Source organism: Cucurbitaria berberidis, assembly GCF_010015615.1.
Source record: "Cucurbitaria berberidis CBS 394.84 unplaced genomic scaffold K460scaffold_7, whole genome shotgun sequence".
In the NCBI taxonomy this organism is placed as follows: Eukaryota; Fungi; Ascomycota; class Dothideomycetes; order Pleosporales; family Cucurbitariaceae; genus Cucurbitaria; species Cucurbitaria berberidis.
The window spans coordinates 206052-231284 of NW_024468941.1; the positions used below are offsets into that span (position 1 = coordinate 206052).

At 51.5% G+C, this 25233-nt stretch overlaps 13 protein-coding genes and 1 non-coding gene across 14 annotated transcripts; 4 read left to right on the forward strand and 10 right to left on the reverse strand.

Moving 5' to 3' along the window:
* Positions 1–678: 678 nt before the first annotated feature.
* K460DRAFT_359863 (uncharacterized protein) lies at positions 679–1536 on the reverse strand (the record flags this gene model as incomplete). Its single annotated transcript, XM_040932223.1, has 3 exons — positions 679–891; positions 947–1260; positions 1317–1536. 3 exons carry the CDS (start codon positions 1534–1536, stop codon positions 679–681), a joined length of 747 nt encoding a protein of 248 aa, XP_040782710.1.
* A 1344-nt stretch (positions 1537–2880) lies between these two features.
* On the reverse strand, positions 2881–4421 carry K460DRAFT_348287 (4'-phosphopantetheinyl transferase). The gene is made up of 2 exons (XM_040931380.1): positions 4153–4421; positions 2881–4097 (listed from the first exon to the last, which is right to left on the reverse strand). The coding sequence occupies exons 1-2, from the start codon at positions 4249–4251 to the stop codon at positions 3084–3086; spliced, it is 1113 nt and encodes a 370-aa protein (XP_040782711.1). The 5' UTR covers positions 4252–4421; the 3' UTR covers positions 2881–3083.
* Positions 4422–4616: 195 nt separating this feature from the next.
* Positions 4617–5453, forward strand: K460DRAFT_381022 (SNO glutamine amidotransferase; the record flags this gene model as incomplete). The annotated part of the gene is made up of 1 exon (XM_040935314.1): positions 4617–5453. The coding sequence occupies one exon, from the start codon at positions 4617–4619 to the stop codon at positions 5451–5453; it is 837 nt and encodes a 278-aa protein (XP_040782712.1).
* Positions 5454–5492: 39 nt separating this feature from the next.
* On the reverse strand, positions 5493–5990 carry K460DRAFT_203966 (uncharacterized protein). Its single transcript, XM_040927212.1, has one exon. It carries the CDS (start codon positions 5828–5830, stop codon positions 5531–5533), a length of 300 nt encoding a protein of 99 aa, XP_040782713.1. The 5' UTR covers positions 5831–5990; the 3' UTR covers positions 5493–5530.
* Positions 5876–6434, reverse strand: K460DRAFT_296919 (nuclear cap-binding protein subunit 2; the record flags this gene model as incomplete). Its single annotated transcript, XM_040929661.1, has 2 exons — positions 5876–6319; positions 6372–6434. 2 exons carry the CDS (start codon positions 6432–6434, stop codon positions 5876–5878), a joined length of 507 nt encoding a protein of 168 aa, XP_040782714.1.
* A 291-nt stretch (positions 6435–6725) lies between these two features.
* On the forward strand, positions 6726–9311 carry K460DRAFT_297081 (uncharacterized protein; the record flags this gene model as incomplete). Its single annotated transcript, XM_040929676.1, has 2 exons — positions 6726–7976; positions 8025–9311. The coding sequence occupies 2 exons, from the start codon at positions 6726–6728 to the stop codon at positions 9309–9311; spliced, it is 2538 nt and encodes an 845-aa protein (XP_040782715.1).
* A 164-nt stretch (positions 9312–9475) lies between these two features.
* Positions 9476–10269, reverse strand: K460DRAFT_296189 (DJ-1/PfpI family protein-like protein; the record flags this gene model as incomplete). Its single annotated transcript, XM_040929620.1, has 2 exons — positions 9476–9703; positions 9805–10269. The coding sequence occupies 2 exons, from the start codon at positions 10267–10269 to the stop codon at positions 9476–9478; spliced, it is 693 nt and encodes a 230-aa protein (XP_040782716.1).
* A 362-nt stretch (positions 10270–10631) lies between these two features.
* On the reverse strand, positions 10632–12700 carry K460DRAFT_371364 (FAD dependent oxidoreductase). The gene is made up of 2 exons (XM_040934340.1): positions 12087–12700; positions 10632–11937 (listed from the first exon to the last, which is right to left on the reverse strand). The coding sequence occupies exons 1-2, from the start codon at positions 12333–12335 to the stop codon at positions 10765–10767; spliced, it is 1422 nt and encodes a 473-aa protein (XP_040782717.1). The 5' UTR covers positions 12336–12700; the 3' UTR covers positions 10632–10764.
* A 229-nt stretch (positions 12701–12929) lies between these two features.
* On the reverse strand, positions 12930–13897 carry K460DRAFT_371365 (uncharacterized protein). The gene has a single exon (XM_040934341.1). The coding sequence runs from the start codon at positions 13700–13702 to the stop codon at positions 13223–13225; it is 480 nt and encodes a 159-aa protein (XP_040782718.1). The 5' UTR covers positions 13703–13897; the 3' UTR covers positions 12930–13222.
* Positions 13898–14790: 893 nt separating this feature from the next.
* Positions 14791–14861, reverse strand: K460DRAFT_t78. The gene has a single exon. It is a non-coding gene; the product is annotated as a tRNA-Gly (tRNA).
* Positions 14862–15827: 966 nt separating this feature from the next.
* Positions 15828–17505, reverse strand: K460DRAFT_322505 (uncharacterized protein). Its single transcript, XM_040930521.1, has 3 exons — positions 17259–17505; positions 15910–17205; positions 15828–15864 (listed from the first exon to the last, which is right to left on the reverse strand). The coding sequence occupies exons 1-2, from the start codon at positions 17384–17386 to the stop codon at positions 16083–16085; spliced, it is 1251 nt and encodes a 416-aa protein (XP_040782719.1). The 5' UTR covers positions 17387–17505; the 3' UTR covers positions 15828–15864; positions 15910–16082.
* A 1349-nt stretch (positions 17506–18854) lies between these two features.
* K460DRAFT_421151 (kinase-like protein) lies at positions 18855–20096 on the reverse strand (the record flags this gene model as incomplete). Its single annotated transcript, XM_040938122.1, has 1 exon — positions 18855–20096. One exon carries the CDS (start codon positions 20094–20096, stop codon positions 18933–18935), a length of 1164 nt encoding a protein of 387 aa, XP_040782720.1. The 3' UTR covers positions 18855–18932.
* Positions 20097–20806: 710 nt separating this feature from the next.
* On the forward strand, positions 20807–21736 carry K460DRAFT_410759 (uncharacterized protein; the record flags this gene model as incomplete). Its single annotated transcript, XM_040937410.1, has 1 exon — positions 20807–21736. The coding sequence occupies one exon, from the start codon at positions 20807–20809 to the stop codon at positions 21734–21736; it is 930 nt and encodes a 309-aa protein (XP_040782721.1).
* A 1624-nt stretch (positions 21737–23360) lies between these two features.
* On the forward strand, positions 23361–24879 carry K460DRAFT_410760 (uncharacterized protein; the record flags this gene model as incomplete). Its single annotated transcript, XM_040937411.1, has 4 exons — positions 23361–23532; positions 23587–23744; positions 23915–24385; positions 24451–24879. The coding sequence occupies 4 exons, from the start codon at positions 23361–23363 to the stop codon at positions 24877–24879; spliced, it is 1230 nt and encodes a 409-aa protein (XP_040782722.1).
* Between the last annotated feature and the right edge of the window lie 354 nt (positions 24880–25233).

Sequence of the window (25233 nt, forward strand, 5' to 3'; positions counted from 1 at the left end):
TTCATTAGTTCCCCTCCCCTCCCGCCCCCCATCATCAGCCTGCCGTCCCCGGGTTCCACCAACGTCCGCGCCGCAGTATAGCCCCCAGCAGCCTCCCGGTGGCGAATCTGACAGGTTTGAACATCTCATGTAAGAGGTGGGAGGAGGGACGCGCGTGCAAACGGAAGATTTGCACGGAAACGCAATGCGCTGACTAGATAGCTGGCGCTGAGCTCACGCTGAGCTGAGCTAAGCAAAGATACAATTTTGACTGATTTCTTTCATTTGCATGACGAATACAAAGAACAGCTCTGAGCTTCTGGGGACCGAGACCATGAGAGAAAGACTCAAGACGGAGTGAGTGAGCGCTCAACACAAGGCCTATCATGAGCACAAGACAGAATAGGAAAAGGGACCCCAGCGCCGAGCCAATATACAGATGGAGCTGTGAATGCAGAACCCTTTTCCGTAGATATATATCCCATATCCTTGTGTAGAGGAAGCCCTGTCCTAACTGATGGACGTAAGGGCCATCCGACCAATCCCGCTCCCTTCCTTCCATTCCCGTAGATAATTAGTGAATGTCCCAAGCGGGAATGCATCGCTTAAAGAGACCGACTGGATATCTTTTGCGCCAAACGCCGTACCCAGAAACCTAAGATGGACAAGGAGGAAATGTGCGTGTGAATGAAGCCCCCTTTACATCCATGTTATCCAGGACGCAGCGACAAGCATCAGCGGTACGATTATAGAGGCATAGCCGTTCACGACCATGTTGTGTGGCGCTGGCGACGAGGTCGTTGTGTATACAATCTGGAAGCCAATCTTCTGGTCCGGATGCGTCGTGTTCAAACAGTTCGTGCTGTTGACTTCAGGGACGTCTTGTGGTTCGGCGAAGGTGATGTCGGCGCACTATCGGACTAGTCAGCATCCGCAACGTGATGAAAATGACATGCTATACACTTACGTTGTAAAGTGCAGCGCCATGTTGCGCAAGCTCAATAACTTGGATCGTCGCATTGTCTCCCACCTTGGGCGTATAGTTCGCCGGCAGCGGAACTTGCGGCAAGCAAAATGTTCCATCGTACTGTTGGTTCGAGGGGCCGGTGATCTGGAAGACGGGCAGCATCGTGTGCGAGTAGTTTAATGGCTCGTTTCCGTAGCCCATGTTGACGTAGAACAGGGCAAGGGAATGGCCGGGGAACCATCCAGGTTGGATGGAGAGCGCTCCGCCCTTTAGTGGCCATTTTGTGCGGTTCTGCGATGTGGGCATGCCGCCGCCTGTGAGCGCTGTCAGCTGTCGCCCACGCGAAAGACACTTCTAGGGCATATCGCACATGGATACATCCATTGCATTCCATAAGGAAAACCGTATGTATTGTTATCCTTCAGATAATTGATCCCAAGGGATCCTGGTATGATATTTGGGTCGGTATCTGACACGGTCCCGTTGGTGTGGATGTTGTTCCCTCTCCATGGCGGGTATACGATTACGGTGTGTGCTGCGGCGAGCGACCAACTAGCGACCAGGAAGACGAGCTCGGTAAAACGAAACATTTTGGCGACGCGAAACCAGGTTGTATCTTCTTAGCGATGCGAATGTCCTTCTCTTCAACGATGCAGCGGCCCGTTAGTCGTTGGGATGCACAATCTGATGGTAGTCGACGCAAACTGGCAGCGTGCGGTGGCGGGGGCTATCAGCACTTATGGGATGCGAGCCTTGGCCATGACTGCCTCGTGCGACCATCCCATTGCTTGCAAAAGGTCTGCCAGGAAGGAAGCCAGTGCATGTCAGCTCTGGAAGCATTTACTAGGCAGCGAATAGGCAAGAAGCCAGCATATTGGCTCGACAGGGGCCAGCGACCACTGAGCTCCACGCATGCAAGACTTTACGGGCGGGAGGGGACGCCCCCAAGACGGCCGGGACGAATGGCGTCCATTAAGTCGATGCCGATGATGGCCCTGATTTGTGGAGCGCTGTGTGACAGCTCTGCAGCTTCTCGGCAGTCCGGCGAAGCACCGTGTAAGCGCCCAACTCCTCCGCCCCATCGCAAGCTTCCCCATAACGTAGGAGATATCAGCACATCAAAGGCGATAAAAAGTCGCATCGCGCGCGACTCTGCCGGTCACAGTGTGATGACAGCGTGATATAAAGCGCGACCCGCCTTTGTCGTCCAAGAACGCTGTCGGAGACGCTGCGGAGGAGCCAGAAGAGTTCAGAGCGGAGCCTTCGGGCGCGGTAACACAATGACGACGTCAACACAGTCAGCCTGCCATCGATGCGATCAACATTGACATTGCCGCAATATACTGCTCAGCCCCGAGAAGCGCGTTGATGTATTTTGATGTGGATGCATGAACATGCTGTGGTGTTGTTCTGCATGGTTGTGGCGGTCCGCGTCTGATTGGGAGGATACTTATTGCCCCTGGCTAGATTAATGCCGTCTATTGTATTGGTACAAGCGAAGCCTTTTCATGCTTATTTGAAAGCTCTCGATCTCGACTCAGGGCCGGCCAGACGAGCACACCATGAGGTGCGATGTGATGGGATTTGCGATTCGCTATCATGTGTAAGAGCCAACGGGATGGCCCTTGACGACACTCTGGCGTCTATTCGATCGGCCAAGTATCATCAAGCTTTGCTTATGGTGGGTACCTCGCTTGGGTATAATAGCAGTCCTTGTGCATTATGCGTGTAGGCGTACTGATATCGCTGTGAATTTGACAGAGCTGGCGTATCGTAATGTTGTGTTCTCCCTTTGCACGAATTCTTCTTATCTTAACATGGGAGCTAGTCGTCATCCTCTCGTTGCTGTGCGGCTCGTAGTGGAAAGCTGGAGGTGGCGAGTATGTTGAAGGATGAGACGTGTAAGAGTTGTTCTGTAGTGAAGACATGAGGTGAGATACGACGACAAAGAAAGGAGCAGGGCAAGAAATGGCACGTCATCAGTCGCGGTTGGAAGGTACGAAGGCAGCCTTTCAACCTTTCGCAATTATACACGTGAAGGAGAAGATATGTTTTTTGCTCGCAGATAAAGAATCGTGTTATGGGACTCTAGCAATGCATCGCCTCCAATTCCACGCGTGTGCTTCCCACTCTTCCGTCACGCATTCCTCGCCACGCTCATAACATCCTCCTCTAGATGCAGCCCCTTAAAGCTTGTCAACACAGCAGGCAGTTTACCTGCGTCCCTCTCCTTCGCCGCAACTCCAATCATAAAGTCCTCCTCGAAAGCCTGGATTTCCACCCTCGTGTCTGTCAGTCTCCTCCTCTCACCTCGCCCTCCGCTGCTGTTGCTCGTGTCTCTCGGCCCATTGCCATTCCCGCTCCACCAGACTTCCCCGTCGCTGACCCGTTCGCCCCATGTGCCGTGCGTGCTACATCGCGCGACTGTGCCTGGCCGCGGGGCGCGGACGTGTTTGAACTCGAGGGTTGGTATCCACTTCGCGAGCAGCGCCTCACCGTCTAGTTTGATATACGCCTCCTTGTAGCACCAAAATGTGTAGAACCGCCTCAGCTTAGCATCGATCAGCAAATCGCTATCAAATGTCCTTTTCTCGCCGTTTTCCAGTGTGATGCTGAGCCTTTGATTCCTCGATGTACACCGATCGTGGCGTCCCAGCATGTCTGGTGTTACGAGTGTGCCATCAAGCAGCTGGAAGGCGTCGGCGTGATACTTCATGTCGAAGGACTCTTCTTGGGAGAAGAGTTCGCCGTAGATGTCTATCCAGCCGTCGAAGCCTTCTTCATCGATCACCCTGGTGTCATTCCGCTCGTTCACACAAACGATATCGACGCCTAGCTCGACATCTAGCTCATCCGTCTTGCACCCCACAAGCGCTACTAATCCGGCTTGGTGAGATACGTTGAATTCCACGGGCGCAGGAATAGTGGATTGCGATGTAAAAGGGGAGGAGATGAGGGCACATGGTTTGCCGTGCTTGGGGTCGCGTTTCCTTCCAAATCGTATCTCGCTCCACGAAATGCCGAGGGCTTTGTGAATGAATAACCTCTTCAATAGTGCTGACCCCAGGCTCATCCGTGCGTCGGCGATGTGGTACTTTCGCAGAATGTTATCCCGCTCTTCATCGCTGATTAGTTGGAGTGCTTCTCTTGCCTGTTATCACGATCAGTTGCCTGATTGGAAGCGTGTGTGACAAGGTGGGACAGACTGCTTCCGAGTCGGTGATCTTGCTGCCGGGCCATAGAGTGCGTGTGTCGAGGAGCCAGCACGTGAGTCCGTGTTGTGTTCCTGTGTCCGCGGCGGACATGATGTGTGGATGCGGGGAAGTGGGACTCGCATCTAGCCGGACACTTGAACAGGAAGATTGCTGTCGGGTATGTGTCTTGCTCTAGGCAGGATGTGTCAACAGAGATGTTCTTCCGCCCCTACGATGTCAGACGTGTACCATGTGAAGGCAGGCTATTCACGGCAACAGCGGGGTTCCATCAACCATGATTGAAGGAAGGACCGTCCGGACGCTCCTTCCGATGCCTGCTATCGATAAGCTAGTCACCCCCGGCATTTCTTTTCCAAGTCAATTGATGACTCCATGACCGCTCAGGATTTCGATTTTTCTTTTCTTTGCTATATCGATTCCGTTCGGAGTTCTTGGAGTCTGAAGACTGAATCAGGATGACGGTCGCCATCCCAGATACTACTGTCACGGTGGGTGTTCTTGCGCTCCAGGGCGCATTCAGCGAACACACCCAACTACTACGACAGGCAACCGCGAGCCTACCCCAAGACCTAGAGTGGCGCTTCATCGAGGTCAGAACACCGCACGAGCTCTCCCAATGCGACGGCCTAATCCTGCCCGGCGGCGAAAGCACAACCATGTCCCTCGTCGCTGCGCGCTCCAACCTCCTCGAGCCCCTCCGCGATTTCGTAAAAGTATCGCGACGGCCAGTCTGGGGGACTTGCGCCGGCCTCATCCTTCTAGCTGAATCCGCGAATCGCACCAAGAAGGGTGGCCAGGAACTCATTGGAGGGCTGGATGTGCGTGTCAACAGAAATCACTTTGGTCGCCAGACAGAAAGTTTCCAAGCCAACCTCGACCTCCCGTTCCTCTCCTCCACGAGCGACACAAGCAAGGCACAACCGTACAGATGCGTCTTTATAAGGGCGCCAGTTGTCGAGAAGATTCTTCCGCATAAGAAGGGTGTTCAGAGCGAGGAGGAGCGGTTAGATGACACGGTCGTTGCGCCTAGCAAACTGCCAGCAGACGACCTCGCGAGGGAGCAGGTACGGTCAGAAGTGGAAGTATTGGCCACTCTGTCAAAAGAGAACCTGGAACATGGCCACACTGGTGCAGAAGACATCATTGCGGTGCGGCAAGGGAATGTGTTTGGGTGTAGTTTCCACCCTGAACTGACTGAGGACCCGCGGATACATGTCTGGTGGTTGGGAGAGGTGCTGACAGCGGTGGAACGGAGACAGCGGTTTGAACTTGCTGATCGAACGAAAGCATGATATTCTAATAATTGAAAGCGCATACTCGGGAGGCGTTAGAAGGATGCCAAGACTTGCTCTTTGCCAGTTATTATGACTTAGACTAGAATATCTATTGCCCTAACAGTGCTAAGGCATGTAGAATCCGGAATCAAGCTCGAATGAATAACGCCGAACCCCACCCATGCCATGGTATTGTAAAGACCCTCTGGAACCGTCACTGGCCAATCGCGCGTCTTAGAACTTGTGCTGTCCGGACTGCTGCTAATAGTGACGTTAATCGTCCTCTTGCTCCGCGTAGTAATGATCCCTAATTGAATCGCTGATACCACCATTGATCGTGACCAAGTTATTGTTGTCCAGTAAACCAGACGCCCATCCGGCTGTACGTCTTCCATCTCTCCATCGCTGACGCTCGCTTCGTTGCCCTCACAATGAGCATCCTACTGCGCCTCGTGGTATTCGTCCACCGCACGTCCATAACCGCCTCGGCCTGGGTCGAACTCGGCTCGGTATTCGTCGCGCACTTGGCCACCAGACTTGCCGCGACCGTATTGTCTGCCTTCAGCGAAACCTTCGTCGAGGTCTGTCCGTATAACGCGCTCGTCGAGTTTAGTCCCACCAATATATTTCATGCAGTCCAGCGCGTCTTGGTGGGTATAGTATTCGACAAAGCAGAAGCCACACGGCGTCTTTTGGAAGCGGTCGAGGCCCATGACTAGGCGTTTGATTTCGCCGCACTTGCTGAAGAGTTCGTGTATCTGTTCCTCGGTTGTGTAGAAGGATAAATTGCCGACGTAGAGCGTTGTCGCATCCTTGAGCTTATCTTCGGGGGAGGCAGAGCGGCGGCCAATGTCATCGTCGCGGTTGCGATCTCTTCTCCGCTTCTATCCATCTGTCAGTAACGTCGCAGTTTGCAGCAGTACTATGGGCGCATACTTTGGCAGTCGCGTATGAGCTAGGCTTGTCCAGACGGTCGATGGTGCTTCGCAGCGCCGGCATGGTGTAGAAGTGTGCGCGATGTGTGTTTGAGCGTAATTAACTGACTCGAAGAGCGTGAAGAGGGCTAGCAGTGCGGATGATTGTGGTGGTTGTTGAGGTGAGAGCTGCGTCTTTCAAGCTCGGAGCTGTCCCAAAACGCGAAGGCTTGGCATGCATGCATGAGCGCTTGTTCTAGATGTCGAGCTCCAACTTTGTTTGCTTGCTTTCAGTACGCTTCTCTCACCTCAATACATCCACACATCTACCGGCGCATACACAACCCTCTCACTTCCACGGTGAGGGTTCGCCATAATGCCTAAAGTTCTGAGCTACACGCCAGATTGGCTTAGTCGCCCAAACCCAGGTTACCAATTGTTTGCGCCAAAACAGACAAATGGAAATGGAGTCGCAGCAAAGAAGAGGGATTTTGGACCACGAAAGACACTTGCGACAAGGGGCTCCGAGGTCTTTGTGGCGGTTGGGAACGAGATACGCTGGGCAGATCTCGTAAACCTGAAAGAAGGCACCGAGCCCGCATACCGCACGCTCAAAGTCTCGATACCTCTCACCATTACGCGTCTTGCCATTTCTCCTGACGAAGACTACCTCGCGGTATCAACCTCGCATACGGTACACGTCGTCCACCTCCCCGACTCTGCGCTCCTTGAATCTGGTGACCATGGCCCTCTCAAACCGAAGACCTTTCAAGTAGGCCCGACCGTACACGTCTTGGAAGAGTCGCCCATTGCGACTGCGCTATGGCATCCCTTGGGCTACCACGGTCGTTGTCTGGTCACAATCACAAAAGCAGGAGTGGTGCGTCTGTGGGAGGTCAACCGAGCGGACAGGTCCACGTTCAGTGAGCCTTCACTATCAATCGACCTTCCGAAGCTGGCGAATGCGACAAGCGACCAGGACGATCTAAGCGCATCCAAATTCGGAGCCTCAAAGGGCTTTTCTCCGGACTCAGTTGAACTGGAAGTTGCATCTGCTTGCTTTGGAGACTTTCCGGAACAGGAGGGTGTTCATGGCTGGGCGCCCATGACCCTGTGGATTGCTACGGTATCCGGAGATGTATATGCTTTGTGTCCACTACTTCCCAGTAAGTGGCAGTTGGTCGAGTCACCTGGAGCATTCACCTTCCTCCAGACGTTGACCTCGTCCATCAACATCAACTACAGCGAGCTGTCAGAAGACACCAGTACGACCAAAGACGAACTGAAGGCCTCTGAGAAGCAAGTGTCGTGGCTTGCTGATCTTCTTTATGATGAGCCTTTCTTGGAGGAGCTCCCGACTGGAGACTCTATCAAGGTCTTCGCCCGCCCCTCAAGCGCGCCTGCGGTTCCCTTACTACAAGGACCGTTCACCATCACACCCGAAGTAGATGATTTTGAACTTAGCGACATGATTGTCTTTGGGTTGAAGACGCTGTCTGAGGGTGACGAAGAAGTCGCAGCAGAAGGTCTACCAACCGCTGTTGTATGCCTGCTCACCGATACAGCCAAGGTGCATGTTTGTCTGGACTTGGAAGGAATAATCGGACGATGGCTACCATCGCCTGAGGTACGCCACCAATGAAATCAATCAGGGAATCTTTCTAACAAGCAATAGGACGAAATCGATGTTACAGAAGCACCTGAGCACGACCTCATAATTGCAGAGACCATTGCGTTGACAAATAGTGAACAATCGACATTCAACCAGAGCATCACACCCGACGTTCACACAGACTTCTCGTTCTTCGTATCGCATGCCAGTGGAGTGTTCTACGTCTCGCTAGAGCCCTGGATCCGGAAGCTCGAGAATGAACTATCCCAGCCACAGGCTGAAGGCTCAGACTTCCGCCTCAAGCGTGTTCTTGAATCAGCCAATAGTTTGGTCGAGCAATACCTTCAGCGACGGCTCTCAAATGACCCAGCGGAAGAGGAAGTGACTTCGGCCGTTGTCATTGAAGATGGCAACGTTGGGTATCTTCTCCTCACTACCATCAACGGTGAACCGCAAGCTGCGTTGCTCGATGCGCCTGAAGATGGACTACCCACTGAGGAAGAGATTGCCGATTACATGGCAGTCGCAGGCCCTACCAAAGAAGTGCGAGAAGCATGGCAGCCACCGAAAGAACTCTACGAACCTTTTGACCTCCTTGGCTCCATTAACATCCCTGCACGACACAGGGGCTCACTCAAGGAGGAAATTAGATTATCTCCTGCAAACTTGGAGCTCTTGATGGACGTTCACCGTGTGCTCTCTGTACAAACTTCCAAACTTCAACACGCCGTCTCGGACCTGTTTACCCGCGCAACACGCTTGCAAGAAGAGTTCAGAGACCAGGTTTATCGTAGCTCCCAGATCGCTTCGAATATTGACAACGTCACCGGTAACGATGAAGCCAGTGGAGACGATGCGTCGGCCTACGGCAGCGCTAAAATCGATGATAGAATTGAAAAAGTGAAAGCAAGGCAAGATGCAATCAATGCACGGTATGAGACATTACGAAGGAAGATGGTTTCAATTGGCTCTTCCGAGCTCAGCGAGAAAGAAGCAGCATGGGTCAACGAATTATCCACCATGGACAGCGCGGTCGACGTCTCCAACCGAACTCTCACGGACGATGTCGATGGCAGCGAACGCCCGCCATGGCAGCGTCTGGACAAACTCAGGGATTTGCAGAAGGACCTTAGGAAACAGGTCGATGAGACTACGAAGGTGGCTGGGAAGGACGGAGAAAGGGAGCAAACGCGTAGTGTGGGTGTAAGAGTACCGGAGCATTCGAGGAAGGTGGAGAATGAGTTGATCCAGGACATGATTCAGAGGAGCAGTGTGCTTGTTGAGGCTGCTACAACGAGGTTGAGGGGGTTGGGTGTGAACATACCTCTGCCCGTGGAGGGCGGGAGCTGAAGGAAATACTTGTAATGTTATGTCATCGGTAGCAATATCGTGGCCATACAACGGTTGTTCATATCTGTATACTAGGTTGCCAAAAGATATCCAACGTCTTTACATTGTCCAATCCTTCCGGAGCTCGATTCTCCCCTTCTTTATTGTAACTTCGAGTACCCCACTCAGACAGCGCCCCATCGTTCAGCATACCGATCATTCCCGCTCTCAACGTTCCTCTCATACTCCGACCGATCAGCAATGAACTGCGCCGTTTCCTCGCCAAAAACCTCCGCAATCCAGGCAAACGCTAGATCCATCCCCGCCGAAATACCAGACGAAGTCCATATATTCCCATCGACCACCCACCGCGCTTTCGCGACCCAATTGACCTGAGGATGCCACGCCTTGACCTACACCTACCCGTCAGCACTTGCATTCATTCGACGACAACGTGAAGAAACGGTAGAGAAGGGAGTAATTAGTAGTCAGTAAAACGAAAACAGCAACATACCTCATTAAAAGCCTTCTTGTTCGTTGTCGCCCGCCTCCCATCCAGCACCCCCGTCCTCGCAAGAATCTCACTCCCCGTACAAACCGTAAGAACAAACTTCACACTCCCCTTCCCGCTTAAATCCAGCCCTTTCAGATACTCCACCTGCGGGCGCATATACGCGTCATTGCCCTCCCCGCTGCGCGATCCCAGACCACCCGGGAGGATCAGGACGTCTAGATCCTTTGGCGCAGTAGCGAAGGTATGGGTTGGCAGAATGGACTGGGAGAAAGTGGAACCTTGGCTAGTTTGGACGGCGTTTTGGGTGGGGACGGGGGAGAGAGTTGAGGCTATTGTGTATAGGCGCAGGGTGTGGGTTGCGGAGAGGATGTTGAGTGCGTCGAGGGGGCCGGCGTAATCGAGGAGTTGGAAGCCTGGGAAGATGATTATGCCGATTTTAGTTGGGAGGGGGTTGGTGGATGTCATCATGGAGAGGGTTGAGGAATATCGACGTAAGGCTATGGGACTTTTAGATGGAGTGTTGGTGGTGGCTTTTATGTACTTGGCTTATCGGTAAAGACACGTGGTAAATGCCTGGATTCCGATGCTGTCTATATACATATTCAGTAGCGTAATACTTCGACGTTTATTACCCGAAGTGCATGGAGTCAGGTCTCGCTTGCAGGGTGCAGGCGCAGGGCGTACCGGTGAATAGAGCAGGATATTAGTCAGCGATGGTATCATGCGGCCTAGGAGTCTTGGTATACTGCGAGAAACGCCATATACGCGTTTCCCCGCGTTTAGTGGTATGAAATGGTTGGACGCAGAAAGGCGTAGGTTGCACGAGACGCGAGGTATAAACGCGGCCGGATACATGAATCCACGGCCGAGAGTTGTAATATTCGAATTACGCTTTGCTGTCTTCCATACAGTTGCAGATTATGTACCGAGTACTGAGTTAGTGATCTACTGTAAGGACATCTATACAACACTAATCATACGCACGCCCTGAGCATCCTGCTGCCGTACCGTGAGAAGCCCCCTCGCCTTGTCAATCCGCTCTTGAGTTAGAATGTAACTCCTCGGGATATCGCCCTTCTTGACCATCTGCTCGTGCAACGCACTCAGGTCCTCTCCAGATTGTTCACCAAGCACCATATCAACAACCACTTTCCCACAAAGCGTGCCGTTTGGCATTCCATGCCCCGTATAGCCACCACATAGCCACAAGCCCTCTTTATCAGGCACCTTACCGACCCAGGGATGATCATCACGACTATAGCCCATGATACCCGTCCACTGTGCCGCAGGTTTGAGTTCCTCAACCCCTTCCGTCTCACCATCCAACTCCAGCACCTTCAACAGCGCACCGCGGAGATACTTTGCTGCGGCCTCGTCGATAACAGTATCATCTGACACACCTATACTCGGCAGCTTCCCATATCCGCGGCCGCCGCCAAACATCAGATGGCCCGCGGGATTTGGCACACCTTCGAACGGCCGTTGAATAAGGTAGTCATCACTGTTGGCATTTTGGCCTAGCGCTGCAACCATGCCGTAGGAGTCTGGTAAGAGTGTGCAGTTCTTAGGGGGGAAGAGAGCAGACATTTCGCCGCGGACGGGGACGATGAGGTCGGCGAAGTGTGGGAGAAGCGCAGATGTGTAGCCGTTTGTCGCAAGGATGACGGTCTTGCTGCTGATGGTGCCGCGCGGGGTGTGAAGCGTGTGCTTTCCATCTGAAGAGGTGACTTCGGTCACTGGTGTCGTGGTTTGGAGATTGATACGTCCATCCGTAACGAGCTTCTTCAGTATGAAGGTTACCAGCTTGTACGGCCACAGACTCGCAGCTCCCGCACTCAGAGTCGCTCCGACACAATCGGGTGCAACGCGGTGCTTCTTCAGCTCCTCCTTGTCCTTCAGCGTTGTAACATGGCGGGCGATCTCTGGTGCTATGCGTTTGAGATGTTCAATTTCTTTTTCGGCCTCCTTCATCGCCTCTTCGGTCCAGAAGCTGCGACAGCCGGATACATCGCGCCATTCGCACGGGACGTTGTTCGATTTGATGTAGGATCGTACTGTAGCGACGTTCTTCAGTTCGAATTCAGCAACATCAGGGGTTCGGTCGAAAAGAAGGGGTTGACAGTGTCCACCATTCTATTCGGGCATCAATTAGCAGTGTAGAAGCAGAAGAGCACCAAGCGCAAATGTTCTACCTATCCAACGACTGATGTAGACACTACATGTCGTTTGAACATAACTGCCGCATGAAGCACAGGGCCACAGAATGGAAGGGATCCACTTACCCTACCAGTAGCACCCCAACATGCCTCTCTAGCTTCAAGTACTACGATGCTCTTGCCATTCGCTCGCTCATCCTCTGCAAGGTATCTCGCAGCAGAGGTTCCTGTTATCCCACTGCCTACAATAATGATATCTGCTTCTGCGGGAAGTTCTGGCGTAGTGCGGTGGCCAAGTAGGAACTCGTTTGGCTCGCTATGCCAAAATGAGTGGGTTGACGTAGGTGTCGGGAGGGAAGCGCGTTCGTGCTTCATGATGCGATAGTATGAGAACTAAGAGTGGTCGAGGCGGGCTTGGTTGATCAACTTCGACGGCGCGTGCGACCTAATAGTCGTGGTCTTATCTTATAGCAGAAAGAATGGTTCCAAATGAACCTATGTTGGCAATGACCGGTATTCGGAGTAATAAACTGACGTAGATAGCAGGGCTCAGGTACGTTGTGGGTCGTCGAGGGGTAGCAGGGACCGCCCACTCGGAGTAGATTTCATGCCGCTGGCTAAACGGCGTCAGTCATGTCACTCCGACTGCGCGACTCGCAGTTGACGGAACTCGAGGATCCAAGTTGGAATGACGGCCTTCATCCACGCGAGGTTTGAGAGGGTTGACAGGAGCCCGGAGTCTTCGAAGAAATGAAGTTACGGCACTCGACGAGGCGGTGAGACACCATGGTACATTCCGCGTAGGGCTGATTATGTAAAGGGGCGGTGCACTCGGACTAAGAGGCCTGCCTTTCGTCTATCATCCTTACATGCATGGGATTCCGTAACAGAGACTCTTTTATTCCGTGGAAGCTGGAGTATAGCTCACGGATTATAATCACACACATATCACAAAACTACCACATCATGGGAAGACTTCAAACATCAATTCCGAGTCATTTCTTCATGGGATAGTATACATGCTATGTGTGGTGAGACGAGATACGACAGGCTTAACTATTCCGAAGCGAAAGTGAACCAATCTGTGAACATGCTGCGATCTCCAGCGCAACGACATACAATCTTGTTCATCCATCTCATTATCCTTATAACCCTTCTTCGTTCGTCATAAACATCGTTAATGGGCTACCAGACACTTGTCAACAAGTGTAATACCTCCTAGCAGTACTCTAGCCCAGTCGTCACCCGCGTCCCTTCTTCAACTACGACTTGCGTCTTTGAAGTAGATCCTTCGCCGAAGCCGTCACCGAATACCCGTTGAACAGCCAGTCATTCGAATGCCGCCCACGCCACGGATCACTACCAGCCGTACCGCCCGTGCTCCTTCTTCCTGTGTCCTGAACACTGGATCTGCCCGATTGCACCGGCGAGGCCGCTGGTCTTGTTGGACTAGTCATCGACACATGCCTTGCTTGTTGTACTTGCGCGGGCGGCATGGTCCTTGGCGACTTTGAGCGTCGACTTGCGTCTCGCGAGCGGCTTCGCGAGCGTCCGCGTATGCGCGCGGTGATTGCACCGAAGAAGGACTCCTCCGTTGGGGAGCCAGCTGGTGCACGTGATGTTGGTGATGCCGGTGATTGTGGTGGGGACATTTGGCCGGATGATTGTGACTTTTGCGAATCGACCGTGTTTGTGCGAATCGGTGGTACGGCTTGGAAGTTTGTCTGGTTATAGGATACCATGGTCGTAGACTGGAGGTTGCACAAGGCGGGATGGTGGAACTAGTGTAGTTGGGGGCTTCAGGTAGGGGCTCCCTGTGTGGAAGTCGTAAAAGCAAGATCGCTGAAATACTGCGATTGAGTGATGAGTGAGAGTGAGATATGCGGCTCAAACACGCATGCCCTCATGCTCAATATATACCACACGGCGAATTCACACTCGTCATTCCTTTTCATGTGTCCTCTCAACCCGCGCACTTGGCGCATATCCATCCCCAGAACGTGTGTCGGTGACTCTCTCCATCAAAATCATACATTGTCCAATCATATCCCTGAAACTGCAGCGGGGCAGCAGTTCCTCAGGCAAACTCACCGACTCCCATCTGCAGCCGACGGTCTGGAGACCCACCGACTGCAAGGCCAACGCATTGAGCCGAGCAGCCAGACCGCGAAAGGCTTCGATTGCGCTATAGGGCTTGCGGTGAGCCAATCAAGCAAGAAGAATGCAAGCTGCTGCCTTGAAACCAAGGTTTTTGTGTCACTTGCGATACCTGCTAGCTCCCGCTTCATGTGTTCGCTCTGTGTTCTTTGTGTGCATTCGTCTCTTTGCGTAAGGCGTGTGTTGAACCTCGGAGCAGAGCGACAGGAGATTGCCCAGCCAATTGCGAGCTCTGCCAAAATGGAAAATGACACCGAACTCTGTGAGTCCTGCAGGAATGCAGTGTCCCCGCAGTTGCGATATCATGTATTATCGGAGGCTCCGCAACCAGCGTGTCTATGGCAGGATAACAAGAATCGCTTACTGAATCAAGGATCCTGTCTTCAGATCGGTTAGCCATATCTCTGCAAAGGCCCGTCCTCGTGTAATTAATACATTGTAGTCTATGTGTCGCAGTCCCCACTCTTCGGTAATGTTGAATACTCCCAAAACCGCGCAACGTTTGTTCAGAGATTAGGACACATGTGAGAGGCAATGAAAATGGTGGTGTTACTGATCAGGGTCGGTTCAATGCTAGGCAAAAGATGAGGTCACGTGGTCAAAAATCACATGATTCCCACCCATCTTCTCCAGCAAAAAGATAATTCACAACGCAATCGAGAGAAGGATGTTGTGCATCCTCCGGGAGTCGAACCCGGGCCAATTGCTTGGAAGGCAATTATGATACCGTTTCACCAAGGATGCTCGGTGAGCTTGATGAAGATTTGGGAGATTAACCATACTATGATCTGGAGACAACTTTTTACTACGATATAACTCCATTTTCTAATCAGCGCGAGGACGAACGATGATCGTCGAACAAGGGTGACGGTATGACATGGAATGTGGAGATTATGGCGGTGGTCGCCTAACCCCTTAGCCTGTCTGAGTTTTCCATTGGTACCTTGCCCTGCCAACCATATCTATATATTGTCGTTTTGAGTACATAATAGCTACCAAAGGTGCTACAACGAACTTAAATCATTCCGAGATGCTGGTACTCGAATATCGTAATATTATAGGGCGTAAAGTGAGCCACTCCTCTGTCCGCCAAGTTGATAACGTCCTTCACACTCTGTACGCAGCTTGAGAGAATCGCAAGGAGAAGAATTTCAACACAGTGACAAGAAACTTTGCCCTGACAAAGATTTTCGATCCAATTGCATCGATATAACTTTCAAAGATGAAACGCAATGGAATCAGGACTCGAGGCCCGTGGTCGCTGACTAATCAGTCGGCTGCACTGCTTACTCCACTCTCTCATCCTACTCCTAGCATCCCCCTTCCCTCACACATCTTTGCAACTCTCGCTTATCTACCCGTAAAGCGCCGCTCGCGCCTATCACTCAATCGTAATAGCGGAGTACTCGCTCTAATTATATGGGGCCTGGTATGTTACCCCGTCCCCTTCTTCCCCTTCCACCCCACGTGATGAACACCATTACACTTGAACCGAGAGTCTCTCGTCAGCCCGCGCTCTCTCATCTTGTGGTTTGCACATGCTAGCCCTGATGCGAGAGGCTGTGGTAAGCGTGAGACTCGATGCGCGAGAACAAGATAGCTCTGACTGATCGACCGTTCCTTTCTCGAAATTGAAGTTGCGAATTATAGGCGCGTCGCTGACTGAGGAATAGTTAAAGATCATCCGTACTTGGATCGGACTGAATACGGGCGAATGTAGATTGAAAGGGGGTTGTTGCGAAGGCTTGTGCGTTGTGTGTTCAGTACAGTAAGACGGGACTAACCGCTGCAGGGCGGTACCCAGGGTGGATTATGATCTGAACCTTGCTCCAATATTGATGTCTATGATAGATGTGGTATATTTGCCTGGCTAAACCTCCAGGTGCCCAACCCAACCTCAAAACGCCAAAGCCATGCCGTACATATACACGTAAAGAACAAATACCGACATGCAGACCCCTCCCATTACTCAGGCAGATCCGTCATTAAGCCCTCCAGTATCACAAGCGATTCATCGCCGTCATCCTTCTTCGCGTCGTCCTTCATCGCATCTTCCTTTTCCTCTTCCTTTCGAATCTCCGTGTTCTGCTGCTTCTCTGGCCTTTTCTCTGGCTCTTTATACCATATCGTCTCCTGCTGATTCATTATGTTCTTCTGTAGCGCATCGCTCAGCACCTTCATGACACTTGTAGCGCCTGCATTTTTCACGCGATCCTTGCCCAGCGTATAGTGCCTGATAAAGTTTCCATTACAGTCGGAAATGCCCGGATTGCCGCCCTCGACGTCCTTCTTGAAGCCCGGCCAGCCCACCGCGTCGTCGCACGGGATGCTGACGACTGTCTCGGCCGTTTGGTTAAAGTCGTACCGGATGTACTCGGAGAACGCGCGTTGTTCGTGGCTCCACTCGAATTTCCATTGCGCACAGCCGGGATAGCGCTTCTCGCTTGTACAATCACGCCATGCTTCGAGCAGTTCCAGTGTCAACTCGGAGTTCTGAGCTACCACGAAGCCCGTGTTGAGGACGCGCATGCCTTTGCTGTCCGCGCTGATAGGTTTGTTGTCTCGGAGTTCTTCGGTATCCCAGGGCAGTGCCATGGCGGTGTGGTTCTTGATGCCCCAGCGGTTAAACATCCATTCGAGCGGGACTTCGAGGTTTGAGATGGTCACGTCAGCGTCCATGGCGACCACAAACTGGTAGTCGGGTACCAGCTCGCGGAAGACATGTGGCATGATCCAAGTGTCGTGGTGATCGGTCATGTGCTGGGCTTGGTAATATTTGTAGTCGTACCCGTGAATGAGAGCATAGAGGTAGTGGTTTATGATGGCGTTGGACACGAGGCCGCCGCCGTGCATATCCAGATGCTCCCAGTCCAGTCTATCGGGGTTGAGAATTTGGTTCTCTCCCGTCGGGACGCGCGTGTCGATGTCGACAATGAGGACCCTTTTGCCCAAGGGCTTCGTCCATGTTGTCTCCTCTCCGCCTTTGAAGTATTGCCCTGACGGGTCGATGTAGCCCGGATCGCTCGGATCGTGTTTTATCGACTCGAAGAGAGATGTGATTGTGTCGCGTAACGTAGCTTTCGACGATCTATGTTGATATCAGAAGGATGCACTTGCAAAGGTGGGTCCAAATTGGTATACCTATAAGGGACGCTTGTAACTTTCTCGTAAGCAGCCGGTTCATCTGACCGGAATAGATAAAAAGAGCCGGACGCAACAACAAGGAAAACGGCAACTACGGCAATGTAATAACGCTGAGTGGCCAACATGTTCAAACGAACGACTGTGCAAAGGGCTCAGGAGAACAGCAGGACACGAACGGGATGAGAAGGGGGAGGACGATGAGAGCGAGGCTGCATGGGCGTGCGCCATGGTCTTCTTTTGTTTTATTATCTATATGGGATTGGGGCCGAGCTTGCCTCAAGAGTGCAGCGGCGTAGATCGATCATACTATTATAGTATAAGCGCGCTCATACATCTGGGCTGAGGAAACCTTTGTCACTGCAGATCCTGTTGGTGCCATTGCTGGTGCAACCCGTGGCTTCTCCACTCACGATTGGTTCGGGGTTCCATCGTTCCATCCGGGAGCCATCAAGGGCCGCAAGGACATTGTCGCGGCCGGGCTGAATCGCTACCGAAGATGGCGCTATCCTCAGTCTCAGTCTAAATCCCAATCTCTTCTCCTCGATCTTGCATGTGCCCGAACAGCTGTAAACTATACGCGGTATGTTGACGAGAGAGTTTTGTTGAAATTCAGCTCTCCCAACATGGTTGCTAGCTGATCGAAGTGTTCGGTTTGTATTCCAGTCCAGGTGTATTTTGTTGGAAATTACGCCTCTTCTCCCTTGCGGTAGTGTGGAGGTTTGGTGGCTCTTGAGAGGCTGCTGAAACTGGGGTCGCTCTAGCCAACTTATGGTTAGTGGTTACCGATAGCGATAACACACGCGTCAGTCAAGAGGTGTTTCCATGGTGGCGGCCCGATTAAGGTTGCTCGAGAAGAGCCGTCGAGCTAGGCGAATATCCACTTTGTCGTGGAGCTGCACATCCTTGCCGTCGATGCATACGCAATCGCCCGCTATGTGGTTGCAGAGCGCGAGACGGTGATTCCTTTGAAGGTGCTTTCATGGAGCAGGAGGTTCACCATCCAGTGTAGAAACTAGTATCAAACTGCTGGACACAAATGCAGTCCACAGCTGAGAGACTGGCGACTTGTGGTGCCTTGTGGCGTCTTTGCCATCGCTGAGAGGGCCTAGAGAACGCCACTAGGAGGATGTCGATCATGGATAACGCCCGATCGGGCTACGCACATCTCCTGCACCCTAAACTCCAGTCTCCTCATTTTTTCCTTTGACTCGGGCTCTCTGATGCACCTCAAAGCGGGTAAAGAGCTATCGCGGCATATTCTTACTTCTCTAGGTCACGTTTGACCTCGGTCATGATCTTTCTTGCACCATGCTCAGGAATTCCAACTCTTCCCTCGTGCCACAGATCAACAATATACCCAATCACTCGCTCCAAGGTCGGGCTCCATCCTTAGGTCGCAGTTGACGTCAGACAGCTATGAAGACTAGCATAAGTGATGCGAAAGGATTTCGAGACATCCATTCAAAGGTATGCTCATCAGATGTCGCCACTTAAAATAGCGCAGATTGAGGGCAATGTACGACCTAAGTATCTTCTCGCTAGGACTTTAACTACATGAATCCTATCCGTATTCCATCACCCTATCATATTCTACTCATGTACTAGTGAGAGTATAAATCGCGCTCCAAAACGTGTCGAAATCAAGTTCGATATAGCACACAGCCCCTGGAACTAGTCCTGTCCATCGCTTTCGTTTCCATCCACTTCAGTCTCACAATCATGCTCGATCTTCAAGTCCTGGAATAAGAACTCCGCATGCGCTTCCTCGATCTCGGATAGCAATACCCCAGCGCCCGCTCGTTCTTGTGGATCCGTCCTGAGCGCCATCATCATGCAGTCATTCAGCGCGTCAGAATATTTCGGGCTCGGCCTATGCTTGCGACACCTTTCTACACGCTCGTCAGGCTCATCCAGACGCGGATCAGTCGGAAGCGGTGCTTCTGGCTTGAGGTTGACAGGTATAACTCTCCGTGGCGTCGTCGCTTCCCAGTAGCTCATCTTCAAGACCGGGAGCCAATAATCTGGATATGGCGCCCATATATTCTCCGCGAACCACTTCTTCTCCGTCACCCCCGGACTCACTACCGGGCCGAAGCCATGCGCCAGCTCGTGGAGTATGGCAGCTATACCCCATACATCACTTGCCGGCGATAACCCTTTAGTCTCCCAAGATATTTCCGGTGGCCAATTGTGCGCGGTGCCGATCTGTCCCAGGGGATTGGGATGTGCTGGGTCGTAGTATCCTGCCATACCATAGTCACCGAGCTTTACATCGATGTCGGACCAGTCATCTTTACCTCCCACGCTCCTCACGAGAACGTTCTCCGTTTTGATGTCCCGGTGGACTACGGGTCGCCAGTTGTCGCGGCCCAACGGGTTCTGCGTATCGATGCCTTCGTGTAGGAATGCAAGCGCCGCTGCTAGCTGGCTGTATACTGACCACATGAAGCCTTCCGAGAAGATGCCGCCATTTCGCTCTCTCATGCGGTCTATGAGAGTAAAGAGGTCGCCTTCTGGACAGTACTCAAGTATGATTGATGACTTCTCGGGCGATGGCTGTTTTTCATAGTAGCCAAGGTACTGTATGATACATCCGTGTGGTGGCAGATGCCGCAGGATCTGGACTTCGCTTGGGAATAGCTTGGTGTACTTGATAACCTTCACTGCTAGAGTTGTCCCCGTCGCTTTATGTGTCCATTGCTGGACATCACCCTCGGAACCGCTCTGCAGCTGGCGATCGAATTTATGCTTGGCGGGAAAGTGGGCTGCTGGGCTCGAAGTCTCCGATACCCACGAGACATGGAGTTTTCGATGCCAGTGGATGTGGAATGGCATGGCTTCGTTGTTGTGAGGGCTTTGGGCCGTATTCGAAGGTCAGGCGACTCTACAACGGGTTGAGGGTCGGTTTTGGGGGAAAGGCAGGAAGCAGGTAAGAAAGCAGTGCACTTATTTCCAATGGCGACCGACAGCTACAGTGAAAGGCTCAAACAGCCTAGCAACCAGCGCGGTGCCTTTCAGCGCTCGAGCACTCGAAGTTCGCATGATCGAGTCATCCGCAGTGTCCGGACAACGTACTCCTCTTTGTTTCACTGATTGTTGGCGAGCCTTTGACTCGGGGAGACTCGCAGGCGTCACCATTGCGGACGCACAATGTGTATAATATCACTAACAAAAAGCACATTACACTATTCACTTTGGTGTAAGTTGGTCTCAAAAGTCCTTCATGTTAGCAGTGTGAATGTATATGGACAACATTTCAACGCACGCCTTCTATGACGATCGCCTTGGTAACACGGGACATTTGTTATGGCGAACGGAAAGCATTGGAACTTCGACGCTTTCACAACATATATGCCGGGTGTTGCTCAACAATGTCTCCAGAATATCTCCCGACTGAAGTGATACATTCACACACAATATGGAAATCGCAAGTTACTCGTACCTATAAGTTCTACTCACCGAGCAGGTGATACTCTCCTCACAAGCACTCTACAATCATACCCCTGTACACAACAATTCAACTCAACCTTAATTGGAGCACCACCATGGTATACCAGGTGCGTCTCCTGAACGAACTATCCATAACTTTGCGCCATGAGTTCCCGCCCGCAAAGCCTGCACCAGTGGACGAGCGCTGCTTCATATGTCATCGCGCATTCGGAGTAAAGGACGACCCAGGAGATCCAGATGAGGTTGCCTGTACCGCTCTACAGTTCTTACCATGTCGTCACCTCGTCGGCAGCGAATGTGTTGACGACATGTTGAAGTCCACTGCTCTGCGAAATGTGTGTCCTCTGTGCGGCACGCCACTGCAGTCAGCTACTCTGTTTGAATGGGCGAGGAAGATGAGCGAGACATATTCTTTTGTACTGGTCGAGTGCGAACTTGCTATGCTAGTGCATAAGAACCCTCGCATGACCAGTACCTTTCACTCTCTTACTGATCGGCTCTTCGAGGAGGATCTTACCCCCCTGCAGGCCTTGAAGCTGTGGGGCTACCATGTCGGAGTAGCGTTGTACCTCTTCGCCATCAAAACAGGACTGTATTTGTCTGTTTACATCATATGCTGGGTTCTTGGCTGCTTCCTAGCTGGACTTTACCCAGAGCTTTCGCTCGCATCTCCCCTTTCGAGCTATCCCATCGATACGCCCTTGAACTCTATGATGTTGGGGCTACTGTTGGTCGCCCTGATCGTGTTCATTGTGTTTATTGTGGTTTGGCACCAGGTGCGGGTGCCAGTGCATGGAATGGCCGAGCAAGACGAGCAGGGTGGAATCCGCCGCCTCCTTCTACTTTACGAAGACTACCAAGACGTATTTGGTCCCCTTCTAGCACTAGTCCTGCTAGTAGTTAATCGTCCCTTGAAAGGTGTGCCGGCTCTGGCACTTGGTCTTCATACACTTGCTTCGGCAGTTCTATACAGTGTGATCACTGGTATACTAATATCACACGGTATACGGCAGCACCCGCGGTAAGATCTTGTGTCTAAGAAGACGACACAGCGCGTTTCTGACGGCGCTATTAAGCCTTGATAAACATTACGTTTATCGTTTGCTCTGCTTCTCTCCATTCTTGTCAGGGGTCCACTTACTCGAAGATTCTACGTAGCCTTCCGTCACTAGCCATTTGAGTATTCGTCATGGTCACTTACTCGTACGAGGAATCCATAGAGTGCTTCTAGAAGGGTTGACATTTGATTTTTTTTTATCAAGATGTAGCTTTAATAAGATAGTGAACTACAGGATGTTGTTCACCTACCCAAAATACAAGCTTGCTAATCCTCACATTACCTCGAACCTCCCCAAAATCCCTATAATGTTCTTCTTATGTGTTTGCTCCTTAATCTTGCGGGCCATGCCCCAGGCTATATTCAGTGTAAGTATTAGACATCGCAGCACTACACGGGCATTTGCCGACAACCACGAAGTCAGAAATTCTCGAGCTTGTTCGCCGTTGTCACGATCAAAACGTATTTCCACGTTTGAGATGTTACTCAACCGAATCCTTCATTGCAATGCTAATCCATCACCGACTAAATTTGTGCTGCCATCTGCCTCCAATCTTGGAAGGCCCAATGTAATCACGAACATCTCCGCACTCAAAGTACCTTCACAGAACTAGCGATAGATCAGATAGGGTGTAGGCGCTTTTCAAGTCCTCTTTACGATCATGTCCATCAATCATTGCGAGTAAGCTGTCAAGATTGCCAAAAGATTTATTGAACACAATAAGAATGGACTCACTTGAAGGATAACTTTCGCTAACGCGAATCAAGATACCTTACTAGGAATTGACTACCGTGGCTGGAGCAGACGAAGACCTTGAACCTTTAGAGATCACAGGTCATCGATTGGAAGCAAACTACTGCAAACTTAGTTGGCAAGACCTTAGTGGGAAAAACGCCCAACTTTGCACATTTCATCCTACAGAAGGATAAAAGGCTAAGAGTGCTCTTTTTGTGCGATACAAAAAGCTTCGACCCTTCTCTGTCGTGAAAGGAGAGATAAGTTCAGTGATTTTCGCGCCCCTCTTGTAATATCTAGACCAAAGACCAATGGTTAATCCGAGAGCTCCTGTTACTAAGCCTTCGCTATACACATCCAAGGACTAGATAGTTACTTGGAAACATCATGGAGGGGCATAGGATGAACCCAGTGGGGGCGGGCGTGACAGCAACCCGGTCAGTATGTACATTCAGCTTGACAATCATCTATCTAATCGTCTCTAGGTGATTGTCTCAGTCAGTCTTGGAAAATCCCAGATCTGGTATTTAGTTACAGCTCGCGCCGATACTTTACGAACCTCTATCAGCTTTGATCCTCAGCTCGAGCTCCCAACATCGACTCGGACCTTTCACGCGCCTATGCTAAGTCAAACCCAGTAGATATTCGCATACAGCACAGAACCCCATCCAAAATTGGCTCTTGACCTACAGCACCGTTCGGCTCAATTGCATTGCCTACAACTAGAAGATTAAGATGCCATATTCAAGGCGGCGTCCTGGATCCAGAAGCCACCCAGTAGCAAGCCCGTCAAGGGTGGAGACAATTCGCCTTCTTGATGAAGATTTCCAAAATAATTTGGGAGATATACTGAATCATGACGAACCGATCGAATATTGGAGTACAGACCGGTCGAAACATCCTGCTCTCCCATTCTCTGTTGACTCGCCCCGTGTTGATTTTGATGGCCACGACAACTTCTACGGACTCTCTCATAGAAGAACGGCGCAAAAGATACCATCGAAGCTCGAAAAGCGTCCAATACTTGAGTCAGGCTCAATAGTCGACAGAGCACAAGACCCGAACGATCCTAACGACTCTAGGAGTTTCCATCCATCCGATGACCCTAAACGCAAGGCAGCTGAACTTTAGCAACTTTCATCTTCCGAGGGGCCAATTCGGAGCGCTCAACAAGGAGGAAGCGAATACCAAGAAGTTCCATCTTCGAGGAAACCAGCTCCACGGACAACTTCCTTCCGCTGTTGGATTGAATGGTTGAGAAAATTGTCGCGGCCGACGGTGAGGGAGGGATATCGCCGCATTGAGTGGCAGTGTGTAAGTGTAGTTTCTATTCCCACGTCACCCAAATCTCCGTTATGCTATCCTACCCCGATTTGCGCTTCACTGCTGTAATATGCTTATACATCACAGGATTGCGGAGTAAACCTCTACGGTGACTTTGCTCGCAACTGTGGAGTAGACCTCGACAGGCTGGCATCTTCGTTTCAGGACCCTATACCTTCCCCTCCACCAAGCTCACAAGTAACGCAAAGTGCTTGCTCGTCAAAGAAAAACTTAAAGGGTAATACTGCCACAACGGCCTCCGACTCACAAGGTCCCAAGGAAACGGGCACAACGCCTCCCGAGGAAACAGCTGCAGATAAACCCGATGGGAACAACAAGAAACTGGGCGAGGAAGACAAATGTCAGAATCTGGTGAAAACAGCCGATGGTCAGAGATTCTTCGCTCTATGCATCAACACCGGTGGGCATAAGAAACTTTCTGAGATCCCTTTGGCGAATATCAAATCGGACGAGCAGTTGTTTCTGGAGATGAAGAAACGATATCGCGAAGTGCGTGGACATTGGTCACGCATCAACTTCCTAGTCAAGCCCAAGACTGTGGAGTGACGAGGTAAATCTTCCTATCAAGCCGCACAAAGTAAATGGTACTGATATCTGTCTAGTTTAAGCTGTGGAGCTTCTTCCGTTCATACATAGCTGTCCTCCGTCGGCCCGACTGCCTGCCTCCCAATACCGATATAGATTATGAACCTGGGTCAGCTCTACCACCATCGGAAGCTTTCCTTCATTATCTCGATCACGGCATCGGGAAAATTGATTCAAACCGCAACATATGGCTCGATATTCTGCCGAAACGGCTCATAGAACATCCTCCAGGCTGCAAAGGGTATGGCGTTCTCATCACCGAAGGGCCAAACCACGAGGGCATATTCATCGTCAGTATGGTTGTACTGACATGTATTGTATTTGCGAGCATTTTGTGGTCAGTGGTAAAGAAGCATGTCCAAGGTGGGACAGGCATAGGAACTCTACTTGTGGCTTGTCACGCAATATTCTTGAAAACTTGGATTGCCTGGCGAAGCGGCGACTAGAGAGCGTTGAATAGCGCTTAGCCACTAGTGCCATTGTCTGTTGAGAGAGGGTGGCCTTTTGTATTTATACGTCTGTCTATTAACGTACTCCATGCCGCTTTTTTCCATTCTCCCTTCACATTGGTATATGCTACGCTAAACCCACCAGTTTACACGAACTAGTAAGCACGAGAACCTACGAGGAGCTATTCCGCTTCCACCTCATCTTCCCAGCTCTCTGGTACAGCAGCAAGCTCATGGCACTGCATTGCAGACACAGCAGCACCACGTTGATAAGGAACCGGCTCATGCTCTAGCAACGCTGGCTTATTCACTCCGTGAGCAACCTTCAGCACCTTTCTAGCCTTATCCACT

What these genes read in the sequence shown, in the direction of transcription:
- K460DRAFT_348287 (XM_040931380.1), bottom strand. Translation starts at nt 4,251, where the DNA reads ATGTCCGCCGCGGACACAGGAACACAACACGGACTCACGTGCTGGCTC. An exon ending in AGATCACCGACTCGGAAGCA is followed by an intron (nt 4,098 to 4,152) that starts GTCTGTCCCACC and finishes TCGTGATAACAG; the next exon opens with GCAAGAGAAGCACTCCAACT.
- K460DRAFT_203966 (XM_040927212.1), bottom strand. Translation starts at nt 5,830, where the DNA reads ATGGAAGACGTACAGCCGGATGGGCGTCTGGTTTACTGGACAACAATA.
- K460DRAFT_371364 (XM_040934340.1), bottom strand. Translation starts at nt 12,335, where the DNA reads ATGAAGCACGAACGCGCTTCCCTCCCGACACCTACGTCAACCCACTCA. An exon ending in GTTGGGGTGCTACTGGTAGG is followed by an intron (nt 11,938 to 12,086) that starts GTAAGTGGATCC and finishes ATGCCCGAATAG; the next exon opens with AATGGTGGACACTGTCAACC.
- K460DRAFT_371365 (XM_040934341.1), bottom strand. Translation starts at nt 13,702, where the DNA reads ATGGTATCCTATAACCAGACAAACTTCCAAGCCGTACCACCGATTCGC.
- K460DRAFT_322505 (XM_040930521.1), bottom strand. Translation starts at nt 17,386, where the DNA reads ATGTTGGCCACTCAGCGTTATTACATTGCCGTAGTTGCCGTTTTCCTT. An exon ending in GTTACAAGCGTCCCTTATAG is followed by an intron (nt 17,206 to 17,258) that starts GTATACCAATTT and finishes ATATCAACATAG; the next exon opens with ATCGTCGAAAGCTACGTTAC.